The 16,801-nt window shown below is 37.6% G+C and overlaps 1 protein-coding gene across 1 annotated transcript in view; it reads left to right on the top strand.

Annotated features, from left to right (window-relative positions):
* Nucleotides 1-16,801, top strand: part of PIP4K2A (phosphatidylinositol-5-phosphate 4-kinase type 2 alpha) — a 204,576-nt gene that overhangs the window by 137,309 nt on the left and 50,466 nt on the right. The window contains exon 4 of the mRNA XM_036761152.1: nucleotides 5,537-5,689. Within this exon, the coding sequence (XP_036617047.1) occupies nucleotides 5,537-5,689 (153 nt within the window). The remainder of the gene's footprint in view (nucleotides 1-5,536; nucleotides 5,690-16,801) is intronic.

Genomic DNA, 16,801 nt, shown 5'->3' with positions numbered 1-16,801 from the left:
CACAGTTCTTCAAAGGTGTTATCTGACTTCTCTGGCTTTTTTCTTTTTCCCCAAAAGACATACACAAATATTTATGATTTCATCAATTCTTCCCAAGTGTACCTTTTTTTTTTTCTGTAGTGCTGAGCAAGCCTAAAGCAGAATAAGTACAACATTTGTGGTCAAAAGAACAGTTACATATACATATTAAGTTGATATTTGCACATGCATTCATCAGTCAGTCAGCAAGCTTACCATGTACCAAGCAATTTATAATGCACCTGCCTCCATATTAGGTCTGTTGGCATGATAATATTTTTTCTTTGATTTAGGAAAAGAATTGAGTTTGTCAATTGTTTTTTTTTATAAAAGTCCTCTAAGGTATCAGTAGTAGTAGATGAGTTATTTGTTTCTATAAGTTGGTTAGAATAAACCATAGAATATGCAAGTAATCAGAAACTTCAGAAGCGACCCCAGTGATGCATAATTTTTTTTTTGAAAAAGAATGTGTTAACATTGACTGCAATTAGCAGTTGCCTAGTCTTTAATAATCAGCATCAGGAATGTGTCTGGTGCTGGAGATCCAATTCTAACTGCTTGTCTTTGCCCACTTGAGTTTACCTGCAGATCATAGGTGAATTAGTCAAAAGTGATTAGATTGCTGGGCATGCTGCTGATGAAATCTCTACCCAGAGAGAGCAAAGTCGACTGATGTCTGCATATGCATCAAGGCTTTCCCAATTCTACCGTCAAGTAATAATGCCCAAGGGAACCAAATTTTGTTTTAATACAGAGAACATATACTCTCTGTTCTAATTCCATACTCACCAGTCCTGAAATAACTTCATTTTGCATTAACATCTGCAGAGATGCTTTCAACAACAACTTTTTGCAAGTAGAATTTAGCTCAATTGTATTCAGTAAAAGGAATAATAAACCACCTGTCACTATTGCCACTGGAAGCTATTTATTTATGCTCCTTCAAGGAACTATGAAGCTCATAGATATGTGGGAATTTTACGCATTCAGCAATTTTGTTAGATAACATAGATTTTTCTGACTCTGCTCTGAAACATATTCTGATTATCTTTCCCCATTGCTGACCATTTCTTCATCTTATTTCATGAACACATTGCTATATAGATACTTTTTGATGAATAATGTTGTATAAATAATTTCTTCCTTTTGAGATGAAATTTCTAATTTTTAAAACCACTGCCTTGCAAAGAGTAGTTCATGTTATTCCTTTAGAACTCTTTGGCAAAGGTAACTCAAAACTCTTATTAATAATTTGACATAGAGTACTTCAATAAGATCTACCATGGTACTAATGATTCTTGGAACATTGTTCTAGGATACTAACTTAAAATTTGTAGTATTTAAAAAGATAGATGGATGGGATGTGTAACATCAAGGATTTAAGGATAGTCTGTGCTGGTTTATTGTGAACTACCCAAAAAGAGAGTTGCCTTTATTCAGTCCACTGCTTATATTTGACTAAAAGAAAATTGTAGCATTAGGGCACACTCTCTTTTCCATCAATATCACTGCCTAACTGAGCTGTCAGTCAGCATTGGGCCTATGGACCTCAGTATACGTTTGTTGTTAGAACATAGTAGACTAACTGATAGAGAGCCAGTGATAGGGAATATGTTAATTTTGGATGATTCCAGTCATTATTGTTTCTCTGAAGAAGAGACTAGAGCAAAAGCAGACATTTCAGAACCTTCAGAGCACAGCTTTGCTTTCCTTCACTGCCTCATAACTAATTAGGAAGGCAATGGATTTCCAGTTGGGACCAAAAAATTTCCAAATCAGGAAATAGCTTAGTTTGTTCAGTGCCATAGCAGTACACGTTTTACTATCCAGAATTTTTGTTTTGTTTCTGTCACAGATCCATAATATTGAAAAACATTATGTTATAACTTTTGGTATATGTGGTATAAATTATGTATTACATAATGAATTTTTTATTATGTGCTGTATTATAGTTGAGAAATAATAACTCAATACCTTTGGGTTAAGAAAAGCAAGCTTCAGTATCAGCGCAGTTGATGAAACTCAGTTACAGTTACTCTATTCTTTTTTCAAAGAAGTTAGTATTTTAGGTAGTCATGTTTGCAAATTTTTCATTCTAGTTCATATATAATTTGATTGTTCAAGGTTTTAGTTTTCATTTTACAATTCTTAGATTTCTTCAGCAGATTAATATTTGCAAAAATAAGACAGTATTTCCATGGTTCCTTTAACAAAGGCCAATACTTGCGCTAGCTTTTAAATCCCAGTAAATGAATTAAAATGTATACTTTGTCTTCTTTCATTTTGTGTGCATAGGAAGCAATATAAGGGAGATTTACTGAGATAACTAATATAATTGAAAATTAATCTCCCATTAGTATCACCTTTTTTCATACTGAAGTATACCCTACCAAATCAAGTTGATGAATTCCATCCACCTTGAAAATAATTCTAAAATCAGTGGTAGTTACACTGACTTTTTCCTCTTTCTCATTTTGTAATATGATAAAGAAAAGTAACAGACAACATTATTTCTCAGAATTTAACAGGTGTGTCTTACTGTGTTGAAATTGGGAGTCTCTATTTCACAATTGGATTATAATGCCATTACTGCTGCAGTATTTGTCTGAAAGAAATTAGCAGCATGTAGTAATTCATTAGTAAGTACCAAGCCTCTCAGAGCTAAGCCACTGCCCTTTTATCATACATGATAAGCTTTTATCCTATTGATGATATCAAGGAAGGAAAGAGAATAATTGTGAGGATAGAGACTAACATGTAATAGAAAGGGGAAAAATGATCTTTTGTTTAAAATATTTATTATAAAAGAATTCTTACTTCCTGGTGGGAAGGGCTTATCTAGAACGTACATGGTTCTTTAAAGCTTGGTAAGTCAACATTTAATTCAAGTGCCCATTTGGCCCATTGTACCTACAATATAATATGAGGCATGGTAGAGCAATAGAATAAAAGGTTGAAAGAGTGCCTGCCCTTGAGGGGCGTAGGGAGCAGAAAGGACAAAACGAATGCAAATACTCTACAGCAGTAGTGTCAAACTCAAATAGAAAGGAGGCCGCTAAAGTGTGGGCCGTGTATTGACTTACAAAACCACATATTAACATCTATATTCTATGGTATTTTTATTTATTTTGTTAAATATTTTCCCATCACATTTTAATGTGGTTCAGGTTCTGCTTTAGAGTACCAACTTAAGGTAGCCTAATACACACACCTAACCCTAACCCTAAATGCCAAGAGACTATGGAGCCAGACTTGGTGACCAGAATAAGGTGGCATGGGGTAGTTTCATGTAAATGTACTAGGAGGTGAGATAGCAAATTATATGCTGGGGGGGAAATGGTAAAGTTGATTCAGAAGACCTGAATTCAAACCCATGTCAGACATTTTCTACCTGTATAAGTGAGTGAATCATTTAATCTTTTGGGACCTTAGATTCTTCATCTATGAAATGAGGTTGGACTTAATGACCTCTGAAGTTTCTTCCAGCTCAAGGTCAATGATCCTGTAAATTCTGTCTTCGTAGAGTTAAGGATTGTGAGTTGGGTTTTGCCACAAAATGGGGCAAAGGGAAACCTTGGAGTTCTCTGTTCCAGTAGGTTCCAGGATGGTTCTCAGTGCAGCCACTAAGGGAGTCAAAAGGGATAAGGTCCCTCTCATCTCTTGGTCCTGCCCTTATTTCTTCCATCATTTTTACTTCTCTTATGGTACTGACAGTCCACCATTTTGACCGCTGCAGTTCAGCACACACAGGCAGGCCAGTGTGTGGTTAAACTCTGCTGCAATGGGAGGGAATTTCAGAATACAAACTACGTAAATTTGAAGAATATTATCAGCCCAACTTTATGAGATTCAATCAACTTAACTTATGTTTTAAAAGCAGTCAATCGCTTCACCACCAAAGCAGATGACAGACAGTTTAGGTTCATGCCTACTGCAGTTTCTTCTAGATGCCACCTGTTCCTGCCTCTTGTGAAGTCCTTGAGATCTTGTCTGACCTGTGACCAATGTCCCATTCTCAAGCTTCCTCAGGCCTCTATTGTATCTGCCATGCCACTCTTCTTCTCATCCTCCTCTTTCTCTTGTAAATCATAATAATTTGTATGTACAACAGCTCGCTTTTTACAGCACTTTCAAGTTTACAAAGTACTTTCCTCATAGCATCCTGTGAGGAAGCTAGTACAATCACGATGCCCATTTTTGATTTGTTCAAGGTCACAGAGCTGAGGAATCAAAGAATCAGAATTCAGACCCAGGGCTTCTGACTCGAAGTGATAACTTCTTTCCACTACATTGTTTTTCTCCCATTCCCTATGTCCTCAAATCCTGGCTCTGGCACTTGGCATGTAATATATTAACACCTCGAGGCTAGGAATGATTTCATTTTCTCTTGTATCACTCAGCACCTAGCACAGTGCCTAACACCTGGTGGGCACTAAATAAATGCTTATCGACTGATAACTGCCTTGGAACCTTGTGGAGAGCTGCATAGTAAATATGCAGGATGCGGGGTCAGAAAGACTTGGGCTCAAATCCTGTCTCAGATATTTACTAGTAGTTTAACCCCTCTCTGCCCTAGTGTCCTCATCTATAAATTAATGACCTTAAGGTCTCTTCTAGCCCAAATCTATGAACCTTTAAGTCCTGTGGTTCCTTCTCTGTAAATTGAGGGGATCAGACTTGATGTTCTCCAAATCAATGACCACCAAAGTGTGGTGCCTACCCAAGCTACTGATCATTCTGCAAGAATTTATTAAGCACCTACTACCTGCCAGGTGCTGTGCTAAGTACTGGGGACACCAGTCATCTATCAGTGAGTTAGAATGTGTATTAGTTATGTATTTTCCTTTTGACAGAATTTTTCACAGAAAAAAACAAAGAAAAGAAAAATATTAAAATACTCTAAAAAATAATTTGTAGTCTGAGCTAGAAGTTTGAACTCTGAAATTCTGATAATTATTCTACATTTTATAACATGTTGGGGCTTCTCTATCTTAGCCTCTGGAATAGTGCTGTTAAATTGTAAACTCTTAAAGAACCGTGAAAGGAGTTGGGCCCGATGACCTCTAGGGTTCCTTCCAGTTCTTTATCTGTGAACTTGTATTTTGTAGCAAGGTCAAAATAACATAATCATTATTATTATTTGAAAATTGTTAAGATGTTCCATTTTCAAAATACATTACAGTTTTATGTAGTCATCCTCCCCCTGAAAAAAATATCCCACTTAGTAGCATTAACCTCCATTTTGCAACAGAATCAGAACAGAAAAGCAACATCTTCCAAGTTGTAACAGAGCCAGTGGTTAAAAAAAAAAGTATCTGTTTTGGAGGTCTCCATCTGCTGTCTAGACCATAGAATCATGCTATCAAGCATAAGCACTAAGCCATTGCTCAGTGATCGGTATGTAAAAAGGCAATATTGAGAGATGAAAGCGTCAATCACAATTGTTTTGACTACAAATAGAAATTTCAGTAGAACCAGTGAATCTGACCCAGTTTTCCGTATTTGCCACTTCTAACAGAATTCCTTGACAAGAAGTGCACCACTTCCAAATGACTCCCAAGCACGCAGTGGAGCACGATTTCATACTTCCTATGACAAAAGATACATCATCAAAACGATCACAAGTGAAGATGTGGCTGAAATGCATAACATCCTCAAGAAATACCACCAGGTAATTTTTCCTTTCTCTCCCTATCTTTATGTGGAAATCTGAGGGTGGTTATAAATGATGGCTAACTATTATTAAAACTGAAAGCTTAACTGTATATAAATATGTGGCCAGAAAATGATTGTGTAAGGACAGATGTGACATATAAATCTCCTTTCATCAGAAAGTGAATAGGTTTCTTAAGATTAGTGTTAACTTACCCCTATTATTGGCATCTAATATGTGGGATTACTTATACTATAAAAAGTAATGTTTTATATTTATGTAATAGTCTTCAACAGAGTATCTGTTGTACTTTTCAAATGTCAGTAAGACTTCAACAGTTTTATAGTCGCTGCTACTCACCAACCAAAGGGCTTCTGAATCATTAAGGGAGTTTCTGCTAGTGCTCTGTCTCTTTCATTTTCATTGGAATGTTCTCCCAATGTGTCATATGTTCCCCAGTTCTCGTCCTTAGGATGAAATGATCATCCTGAGCTTATGTCATTCCTGATTCAGATGCAGAAAAGGCTGCGGAAGGTTAATTGCTGTTGCCAGAAGTTGAGTTGGCGTTTACAAAATACGTTCTTCTACTCATTCTCCAGATCTTATCTCCTCTATCCTCCCAGTCTTCTCCTATCCCTAAACCACAAGAAGTATAACTTGTTTCCCACTGCAGAGGTTTTTGGGGTAGGGAAAGTAAACCTGTGCATCACATTCTCTGTCTCTTTGAATATCCAGTGTCCCCCTCCCATCCCTTAGTGACTCTTCTCTGAAAGAACCTAGGATGCATCAACTCAGGAGCACTCATCTTTGCTTCTCTGGACACAAACGAAATATGGTAGATTGCACAAAAGCATTGAATAGGGTTACAAGATGGAATGTCACTTACCAGACCCTGATTTGAAGAGTGTCAATCTTTTGCAGATAGAACACTTAACACCCTTCAAATAAAACATAGCTTGAGTCTCAAAGTGTCATGTTGACACTTTGAGTTTAAAACCTTTTCTCCTTGTGATTTTCATAATACTGTAGCTTTGTCTGGTTCATGACATGTCTAGATTAGAAGAAAATAACTAAGTGTTTGGTCTAAAAGGCTTTCTCTTAAAATTCCTATAAATTCTAGTGACTAAGGCTTTGTCTATTCAATGTCGAAACAGTAGTCGAAGAGGGAAAATTTGGGTCAGTCATTCAGTTTTGCCCACAGCCTTTTTGGTGACTTTTTCCCCTGAATTGATTGATTTTTTTCCTACTTAATTGAATGAATCCCCTGGATGCTCTGGTGTCATGTAAACACAAGCTTCATTAAGGGGCACTAAAAGCAGTGTCAATAAGAACTTGAAAGCCTATTTTTGAGGGCAAGTCACAGTGTGCATAATCAAGAGTCGGCTATGTTTTGAAACCATTTTTAAAAATTATCCTATAAGCTTTATGAAGTTTAAATCTTAAATGTGCCCTTCCTTTCAGAGTTTTCAGATTGACAAGACTTTTTGATAGCATAAAAATCTTTTCTCATCGTAAGTTATTTGTCTGGGAAATAAATAATGTTTTGGCTATCCTTTGAATCTAGAAAGTAGAAATTTCTTTTAAAAAAAATGTTGAGTTAATACACCGCTCTTTGAAGATATACCTATAATAAGAATACAACATGGCACAACACAATAGACATTTATTAAAGGTCTGCTCTTGGAGAAGCACTTCAGTGATGCAAAGACAAAAACAAGAGAGTCCCTGCCCTCATGGAAGGCATGCAATATTCATAAATAAGCACATTAGGGAAGGAAAGATCTAGACCTTGTTATAAAGAACTCCTTGTAAGGAAACCCAGTCTACCAATGCAAATCCATCCCCATTCTGTAACTTAAAGTCCTAGAGAATTGCCTGGGACTCTGAGACGTTAAGTAATTTGTGTAGGTCACAAATTTGTGTCTGGGATGGAACCAGAATGCAGGCCTTCCTGACTGAGGCCAGTTCTCTATCTAGTATGCCGTGCTGCCTCTCACAGATGCCCCAGTAAATCCATTAATGTGGAGACTCTCTCCACTTGTAGAGATTGCAGTGCACCTGTGCCTTTTTATCCTTTGAAACTATTGTCTGTTTCAGACTTGCTTCACAGAGCATCCAAAGAGCTGGAAGCCTTTTTCTAGATCTCTTACATTTCATACTTGTCAGTATAGCATTCTGATTGTCTTTCTGCTCTCCCAGACTCTCTCCTATGACTAATCTTCATCCCTTTTCCAATCATGTTTCCTCGGTTATATCTCATACATTGCTCCTTGTGGGCACGTCATTCCTGGGAGTTGATTAGTCAGCTTGTATTCCCCAGCCATCTCTTCATTGCCTTTTGACCCACACACAACTCCGATTGCTCATTGATCATGACACCTCAGAATTTGCAGCCATATGGCATTGCCGGGAGAATATTTATTTTGAAAAGATGAGTTTCTGTGACAGGTCACAGCCCAAGTTTATTAAAAATATTGTGTTATTTCCCAAATGCCTTCCAAAATTTTTTTCTATGTATTAGACCTTGTGGCAAATACTGTTTCATGGGTTTCCATGAGTCTTCCTGGGCCACACCAGGCCAGTGCATGCCTCCCTCCATCTTCAGCCAAGGTGGGAAATGCCTCTCTAAGGAATGAGGCAACTTTGAGGCCATCATTCTCTCATTTTACAGGGGAGATACTTGAGGGCCCAGGAGGATGAACAGGAGATATAACACTTGAGCAGGGAAGAAGGAAGACCCAATAGACCTAGGAGGAGCTAATGAAGGGACTAGACAGCATTTGGGTTGAACTGGGGCAGGAAAAAATAGGAATCCAGGAGGAGTCTTAACAGACCTCTAGGATGGCTTCTGAAGTCATTTATGGTTCTCTTTCTCCTGTTCAGTTCTGGGCCCAACTTGTGGTTCATCCGTAGGGGATATTCCAGATATACGTATAGAACCTATTTTTTATGTCATAGCCAAGACAACATCTTTTCAACTGTTTACCCTTTGGATTGCTCAGATCTCTTTTGAATGATCAGAGATTTCATTAAGGATCTCAGCTGTCAAGATGTGACCATGCTGGAGTTTGATGTAATCCATACAATATCCTTCTCAAACAGGAGTTTTGGAATACCTTACTGTCAATAAGGAATCCTTTGTCATTATTAGACCCTACATGAGAGTTAGACACAGCGTGGTAGAGTGGGAAAAGCTCTGCTTATGTAATCAAAGGATCCTGCCTCTGATCCTTGTTATCTATGTGACTTTAGACAAGTCACTCTCCTCTGTAAAATGAGGGGGTTGTGCTAGATGGCTTCTAAAGTCCCTTAGAGCTCTCTGTCTTTAATCCTGTAGGTTATGGGGAAGCAGTACCCTTAACAGGAGACATTTTCAGGAAAAGTGGTGGCTGTCTCTGGGAAGCACCTATCTCCTTCTTGGAATCCTTGCTTAGCGTGAATAATCCATCATTGAAAAAAAATGACATATAATTACATTTATCAAGGAATCTTATTTGATCCTAATATTTACATGGCAGATTTCTTGTTGGAGGAGAGTCTTTACAGCTGGCTTTTGGCCTAATGTAGTGCTGAAAACCTGTAATCTCTGCTAGATCCCTTGAGTTTGGTAGTTGAGTTGCAGCAGAATAAGCCTAAAAAGATGTTAAATTGCCCAGGTTGGAAACAGAGCAGGTCAAAGTTTCCTGGCTGATCAGTAGTAGGATCAATACTGTGAGTGGCCATTGTACTTCCAGCCTGAGTGAGTCTCAAAAAAGAAAATGTGAAATAAAATAAGATAAAACTGGCCTAGACTACAGAGCCCTTTTTTTAAAAAATAAAAAACTCAAAACCCAATAAATACAGCAAGATCTTGTCATCATTGCCACTTTCAGCATTTACATTATTTTATTTAAAAAAACTTTTAGATATTAAATTTCTTTTTAAAAATATTTCTATTTATTTCATTAAATATTTCCCAATTAGATGTTAAAAAAATTTAGCAATCATTTTTCAAACTTGAGTTCCAGATTCTCTCCCTCCCTCCTGCTCCTTCCCCCTCCTTCAGAAGACAAGTACTTTGATTTCAGTTATACATATGAGGTCATGCAAAATATATTTCCATATTAGCCATATTGTAAAAGAAAACACAAACAAAACAATAAGAATAAAATTTTTTGAAAAGTATGTTTCAATCTGCATTCAGAGTTCATCAGTTCTCTTGGAAAGGAATAGCATTTTTCATTATGGATCCTTTGGAATTGTCTTGGATCATTATCTCGATCAGAGGTCTTTCACAGTTGATCATCTTTCCAGTATTGCTGCTATTATGTACAATGTTCTCCTGGTTCTGTTCACTTCACTTTGCCTGAGTTTGTATAAGTCTTCACAGGTTTTTCTGAAACTATCCTGCTTGTCACTTCTAACATAACAGTATTCCATCAAAATCATATATAACAACATGTTCAGCCATTGCCCAGTTGATGGGCATCCACTCTGTTTGCAATTCTTTGCCACCACAAAGAGAACTGCTATAAATATGGGTCCTTTCCCATTTTCTTTGGTCTCTTTGGGATGCAGACCTAGTAGTGGTATTGCTAGGTCAGAGGGTATGAAGGGTATGAACAATTTTATAGCCCCTTGGGCATAATTTGAAATTGTTCTCTAGAATGGTTGAACTAGTTCACATCTGTACCAACAGTGCATCAGTGTCCCAATTTTTCCAGATCCCCTCTAGCATTTGTCATTTTCTTTTTCTGTCATGTTAACCAATCTGTAGCGTTTCTCTAATCAGTAGTGACTTAGAGCATTTTCTCACATGGCTATCAATAGCTTTGATTTCTTCTTCTGAAAACTGCCTGTTCATATCCTTTGACCATTTATCAATTGGGGAATGGCTCTTATTTTCATAAATTTTGTTCAGTTCTCTATATATTTGAGAAATTAGACCTTTCTCAGAGAAACTTGTTGCAAAGATTTTTTTTCCCAGTTTCTTGTTTTCCTTTATTTTTGACTGCCTTAGTTTTGATTGTGCAAAAGCTTTTAAATTTCATGTAATCATAATTATCTATTTTACTTCCTGTAACCTCTATCTTTTGTTTGGTCATAAACTCTTTTCTTATCCATAGATCTGACAGGAACATTTTTCCATGCTCTTTTAACTTGCTCTTTATGTTTAAATCGTTTATCCATTTTGACCTTATCTTGGTATATGGTGTGAGATAGCACCCATGTTACTGTAAAAATATGATCTGCTGTGAAAAATTGTTTGCCAAAGCTTGTTTCCTTCTTACATTTTCATCAAAAATACCCTCAGTACTCACATAGGTCATTGTCAGATTTTATAAAGATGAGGAAGTAGGACATGAGTAGTGTTTTATATTCTCTTTGTTATTTTTCTTGTACGTTAATAGCACCCTTGATTTTTTTCGTTATTTGAGTATTTTCCCCTATCTCAAATATTTTATATTTTTCTGTTTTATGAAAAGAGAGATCTTGTCCTGGAATTTGAGTTTTGGATTTTTTTTTAATTTTGATAACTGAATTTCAGTGTAATTCATTTCTTTTTTATCCTATTTATTTTACTTTATTCTTTTAAAAATTTTATTCTGAAAAAAGTTCCTGAGGCTTCACTAAGATTGCCAGAGGAGATCATGATACCAAAAGAGATTAAGAACCCCTGATAATCAGGGCTTTCAAGGTTTTGTTGACTCAGCATAGTTTTCCTCAGCATGTACTTGGTCTCCTCCAGTTGTTCTTCTCAATATTATCTTCCTAAGCTCCAATTTTACTTCTTTTCACGTAGCACATCAAGTACTAACTTGTTAGGGTTCAAATGTTGCTACTGATGAAAGAAAAGTTGTAATAGAGATGCTGGTAGATTTATTTGATTTTACATCTTTCCCTGTAGCCACCTTAGCATCGAAGTTACTAAGTAGCACACTATTATTTTAACTTGGTTTTGAATACATTGTTACATTCTTCATAGCATTCCTCTTCATCTTCTATGACAGATATTGGCCGGTAAACTGCAGTTCTCTCCAGAGCGATCTTTTTGCTTATGTTCAATAAAATCAAGTCTCAAGAAGCAATCTGGTTTAGGGGATAGAGAACCAGCTTTGGAGCCAGGAAGGTTTGGGTTCAAGTTCCCTTTCTGACACCTTTTGGCTACTTTGGGCAAACATGAGGTGCGCAAATTTAGAGACATCTCCACTCCAAATGTTCATGTGGACTATTTGTGCCCAACCTGTGGTTGAGTCTTCTGAGCTTATGTCAGTCAGCCACAATAAGACACACTAAACCTCGACCCCAAAATAGTGATGTCATTTTGGTCTTCTTCAAGCACGAAGGACAACATAACCACATAACTCTGGCAAAACATATGTAACCATCCAGTGCTCAAAGCCTAACCTGTCAAATTTAAATAGAAATGGGGGACACTAATCTGTATATATATATCCCAGTGGACTGTATATTGACTTCGTTTTCCAATACAATATTATCTGTTTTATTGTATTTATATTGTAAAACATTTCCCAATTACTTTTTAATCTGTATCAGGCTATACTAGGGAGTATTACCTATCTAGGCAACTTTAGGACTATTAAGTCGTAGAAAAGGTGCTATCCTGAATTGGTACAGGAAGTTTCCTTACCAGGGAACTCCCTATATCAATAAAATCATAGGTCCAGGCCCTAAGCCCTGTCTCTGTCAATAGGAACACTATAACACACAAAGATTGTGTCCCATGAAATGTGACACCTTGTTTCCTTTGGGTGCCTGATGAAACCAATGCTTACTCCCTTGTTTTGTACCCTAAGGAGAACCTGTTAGTTTTCCTTCCATTTAACTGCACTCTGCTTTCGTCTTCTGGGTCTGTTATAAATATTAATGTAGTTCAGGTCCTCCAGTAGTGTGACAATTCACTGGTAATTGGATAAAAAGACCTCACGCTTCGATTGTCTAGAGTTAAATATACAGGTAAACTAAAAACTTGAATTCTTGGTAACCTCTGATCCTTTTCAGCCAGTCCATCACCATCACTATGGAATACCAAAGAGTACATGGGACCATGGAGCACTTTGTATTTTTGTTTTTTTCATGGGTTTCCTGAGAGTCAATGGGGCATAGAACGCAGCAAGACCTGGGTCCAAATACTGCCTATGACCCATACTGGCTGCGTGACCCATGAGTAAATAACTTTACCATTCAGTGCTCAAGGCAGCTCTCTAAGACCCCGAGCCTCAGAGGTATCACCCTACATTGGTAGAGGGCATTTCCTCATCCAAGAGTTCCCTCATCCAAAAGCCATCACTATCTGTCCTGGGTTGCCATGGCCAAAGAAGTCATCACCTAGCGACCAAAGTTTTGAAAATGTGCCTCTCTGTCCTAAGCCTTTGCAAAAAGACTGCCATGAAGACAATTGCAGCTTCTATGCCAACAGCCATTTCAGAGGCTAAGAAGTAGAGAAATCCAATGAAGAATTCAGCAACACCCTTTCAAATTAAATCACTTTAAGAGTATGATCAAACACTTAGGGATGTCAATGCAAAGATGATCATAGAGAGGACAGTGAAAAATATATTGGACAGTATGGTTTAGGAGTGAGAAATGAGAGAGGGCAGAAGTCTTAGACCTATACATCGAAAGTATTTTCTTCATATATAAAGAATTAGACTGGCCGTGCATCAAAATTGGGAGAATGCCAATGGGCAGACCATAATCTTCTTTGGAATTCACACAATGCCAAGAAGAAAGCCCTCACCATGTTAGGTTACCCTCATGAAGAATTTATGAGAGGAAAAGAAGAGTCACATAGAATAAGATGTGGGTGGTTGTGATTATCATCACTGAATTGATGAGATTACAGAACCATAGAAGAGTGTGTATGTGTGTGTGTATCTGTCTTCACATGCACAAATGTGTGTGTATGTGTGTATACATGCACATGTGTGTGTGTGTGTGTGTGTACACACACACATTTTTAAGCTCCTGAGATTTAAAACTACACTAAGATCATTGTGTTCTCCTTTCTATAGTACAAGGATGCTTACCCTTTTTATGTTATACACCCCTTTGGCAATCTGTTGAAGCCTATGAACCTCTTCTCAGACTAATGTCCTTAAATGCATAAAAGAAAATACATGGAATTACAAAGGATATTACATAGGATATTACATATTACATATTACATAGGCCCCCAGGCTAAGAACTCCCAATCTGAAAAAAAAAATTTTTTTTTAAAGATCTTTTGCTCTAGAATTTTTGGTTAAAGGAACATTTTGACCACTCTTTGAAGACTGATCATTGGTGGCTTCCTTTGTAATTTACTTTGTCAAAGTATGTAGGGACAGCCCAGCACAGTGGATATAGAGCCAGAAAGGCTTGGATTTAAGTTTCTGATATACTGGTCATATGACTCTAGGCAAGTCACTAAACCTGTCTCTGCTCTAACAATTTTCTAAGACTAAGTTTGAGAAAAGTTACTGACCTAGCTTGATAGAGAATGTTTCTTAACAAGAACACTTTACACCAATGAAATCACAGGTCTTACCTCTATTTTTACCATAGAGATCCTCCCACAAAGTGTAGTGAGGTAACAAATTGAGATGTGTCAAATGAAAGGTTAGTTTATACTGAGCTTTATTCTGTTGCCAAATCCTTCAGTCACCTTTTTAGAATGGGGAACAGATCAGCTGCTTATGTCAAAAGGTCTTTGATATAGGAGGTATCCCAAAAGTCTTAGCGCAGCGTAAAACTTCGATAACTTATAAACTATCCGATAGCTATTAAAGCTTATAGCTATACTAAGATTTTTGGAACACCCTGCATAGTAGTGGGAATTAGCACAGCCAGCAGTGCTGAATGCCCTTTACAGTCTACCCATTCAGGACCAAAAGGGCATTTGAACCTAGATACAGATGTGTTGTGAGTTCAGAGATTCAGCAGGCCCATCCTGAGGAAGGTAATCAGTACAAGCAATATGAGGAAGTCAGACAGCCATTTGGCATCGGGGAGGTCAGGTAGTAGAAGACAGGTGGATAGCTCAGCGAGAGGGAACCAGACAGAAAGCAACAGATGGAGACCTGACAGCGGGTAGTAAGAATCTAGTTACAGGGACTGGGCAGGGAACCAAGGCAAGGGCTGGGACACAGAAAACAGGACAGACACTCAGTTACTGGGACTGCATTACAGGGCAGGTGTATGGTCACAAGAAACAAGGTAAGACACCAATGACTAGAATTGTGGTATAACCTACGAGCCAAACCAGCAACAAAGCATACTTGTTCCTTTTATCATCTCACTTCCCCTGCCTGGGAGATAGATCTGTCCCAGAGCCTGAGCTGAACAGGAGGTAAAGAAGGTGTATGATGAGTGAGGCAATATGGAAAAATGGAGGGAACATGGGATTAGGAGTCAGAAGACTTGTGTTCCGGTTCCAACTCAGCAAATACTACAAGGTTTGTGAACTTAGACTAATCATAGCTTTCTGCAGTGTAAAGAGTACTAGATTGGAGTCCAGAGGGACCTGGAGTTTGCATTCTTACTCCAATGCTTACTTGCTCTGTGATCATCAGCAAGGCATTTAGCCTCCCTTGGTTTGATTCCTCATCTGTAAAATAAGGATAACATACTAGTAGAACCTACCTTACAGAGTTGTTGAGAATCTAGTGAGATACAACATATAAAGTATTTTATAAACTTCAAAGCCCTATCTAAATGTCATCTATTATTCTTTTTTTTTTTTTTTACTGTTCTATGTAAAATGAGGTGTTTGAGATTAGACAATCTTTAAGGACCTTTCCAACTCTTAAATTCTAGGATTCCATAAATAACCTCAGTTCTGGGCACTGGAGGGATTCTTGCCAAGTTGGTCCTTCACAGAAGGAAAAGGAAAAAGTAGAAAAACAAACCCAGAAAACCATTTACCTGGGAAAAAGATTTGGAAGCATTGAAGACAAAAGTGACAGATCTGAAGGAATGAACAAGGAAAGACTTTAAGAATTATTGGGCCTCCAAAATATAGTGAAGAAAAAAAAGACCCTGACTGGCATATTTCAGGAAACAGCAAAAAAAACATTTTCCAGTTTATCAGTATATCAAAAATGAGAAAGTACAAATTGACCAAATTCACTGGATGCCAAAAGGAGTGAGCACAAAATTCAACTAACTTAGACAAATCATTGTCAAAACTGTAATGACAAGGAAATTGATTTCTCATCTCCGTAGATGATGGTCCTAATCTCTTCCAGTCTTTAGTATGCCATCACCAAATGTCTATTGAACATCTCTACTGGAAGTTCCATTGGCATACCAAATTAAACATATCCAAAGTAAAACTCAGTCTCTTCCACCCTCAAACCTGTTGTTCCTTCTTCAGACTTCCCTCTTCCTTTTGAGGTCATCACCATCCTTCCAATCAGACAAGTGTATGACTTCAGTCATCCTTAACAACTCTGTGGTGGTGGTGGTGATGTCATTTCATTTGTATCTGATTCTTTGGACCCCATTTGGGATTTTCTTAGCAAAGCTTTTAGAATGGTTTGCTCCTTCTCCAGTTCATTTTACAGATGAGGAAACTGAGGTAAACAGGGTTCAGTGACTTGCCCAGGATCACACAGCTAGGAAGCGTCAGAGGCCAGATTAGAACTCTGACACCAAAGCTGGTGCTCTATCCACTGTACTCCCTAGCTGCCCATCACAACTCTACCACTTCTGACCTTGAGAAAATCACTTAACTCCTCTGGGCCTCAGCTTTCTCAGCTGTAAAATTAACAGGTTAGACTCAGTTACCTCTAATATCCCTTCCACTTCAAAACCAATAATCTTATAAGTCCATGACCCACATACTCAATCAATTGTGAAGTCTTATTGATTCTGTCATGACAATATCTCTCCCATCTGTTCTCTCCTTAACTTTATTTTTAAAAATTGGTCCCTTTACATCAAAGTAATTGTACAGTATGCTTCCCTACTTTATTGAATATTCCCTGTAATAAGGGGGGAAAGTTAAGTATAATCAACAAAGGAACTAAGTATGACTAACATTATTATAATCTGTACATGTCCCCCAGCTATCGTCCAAAAGGAGAAATATGTTACCTCATCTGTTCTCCGAACTGGTGAAATCACAAATCCAACCACCTTTTAGTT

This window comes from Trichosurus vulpecula, chromosome 5, assembly GCF_011100635.1.
Source record: "Trichosurus vulpecula isolate mTriVul1 chromosome 5, mTriVul1.pri, whole genome shotgun sequence".
NCBI classification, from domain to species: domain Eukaryota; kingdom Metazoa; phylum Chordata; class Mammalia; order Diprotodontia; family Phalangeridae; genus Trichosurus; species Trichosurus vulpecula.
This window is presented reverse-complemented; position numbering and strand designations above follow the sequence as displayed.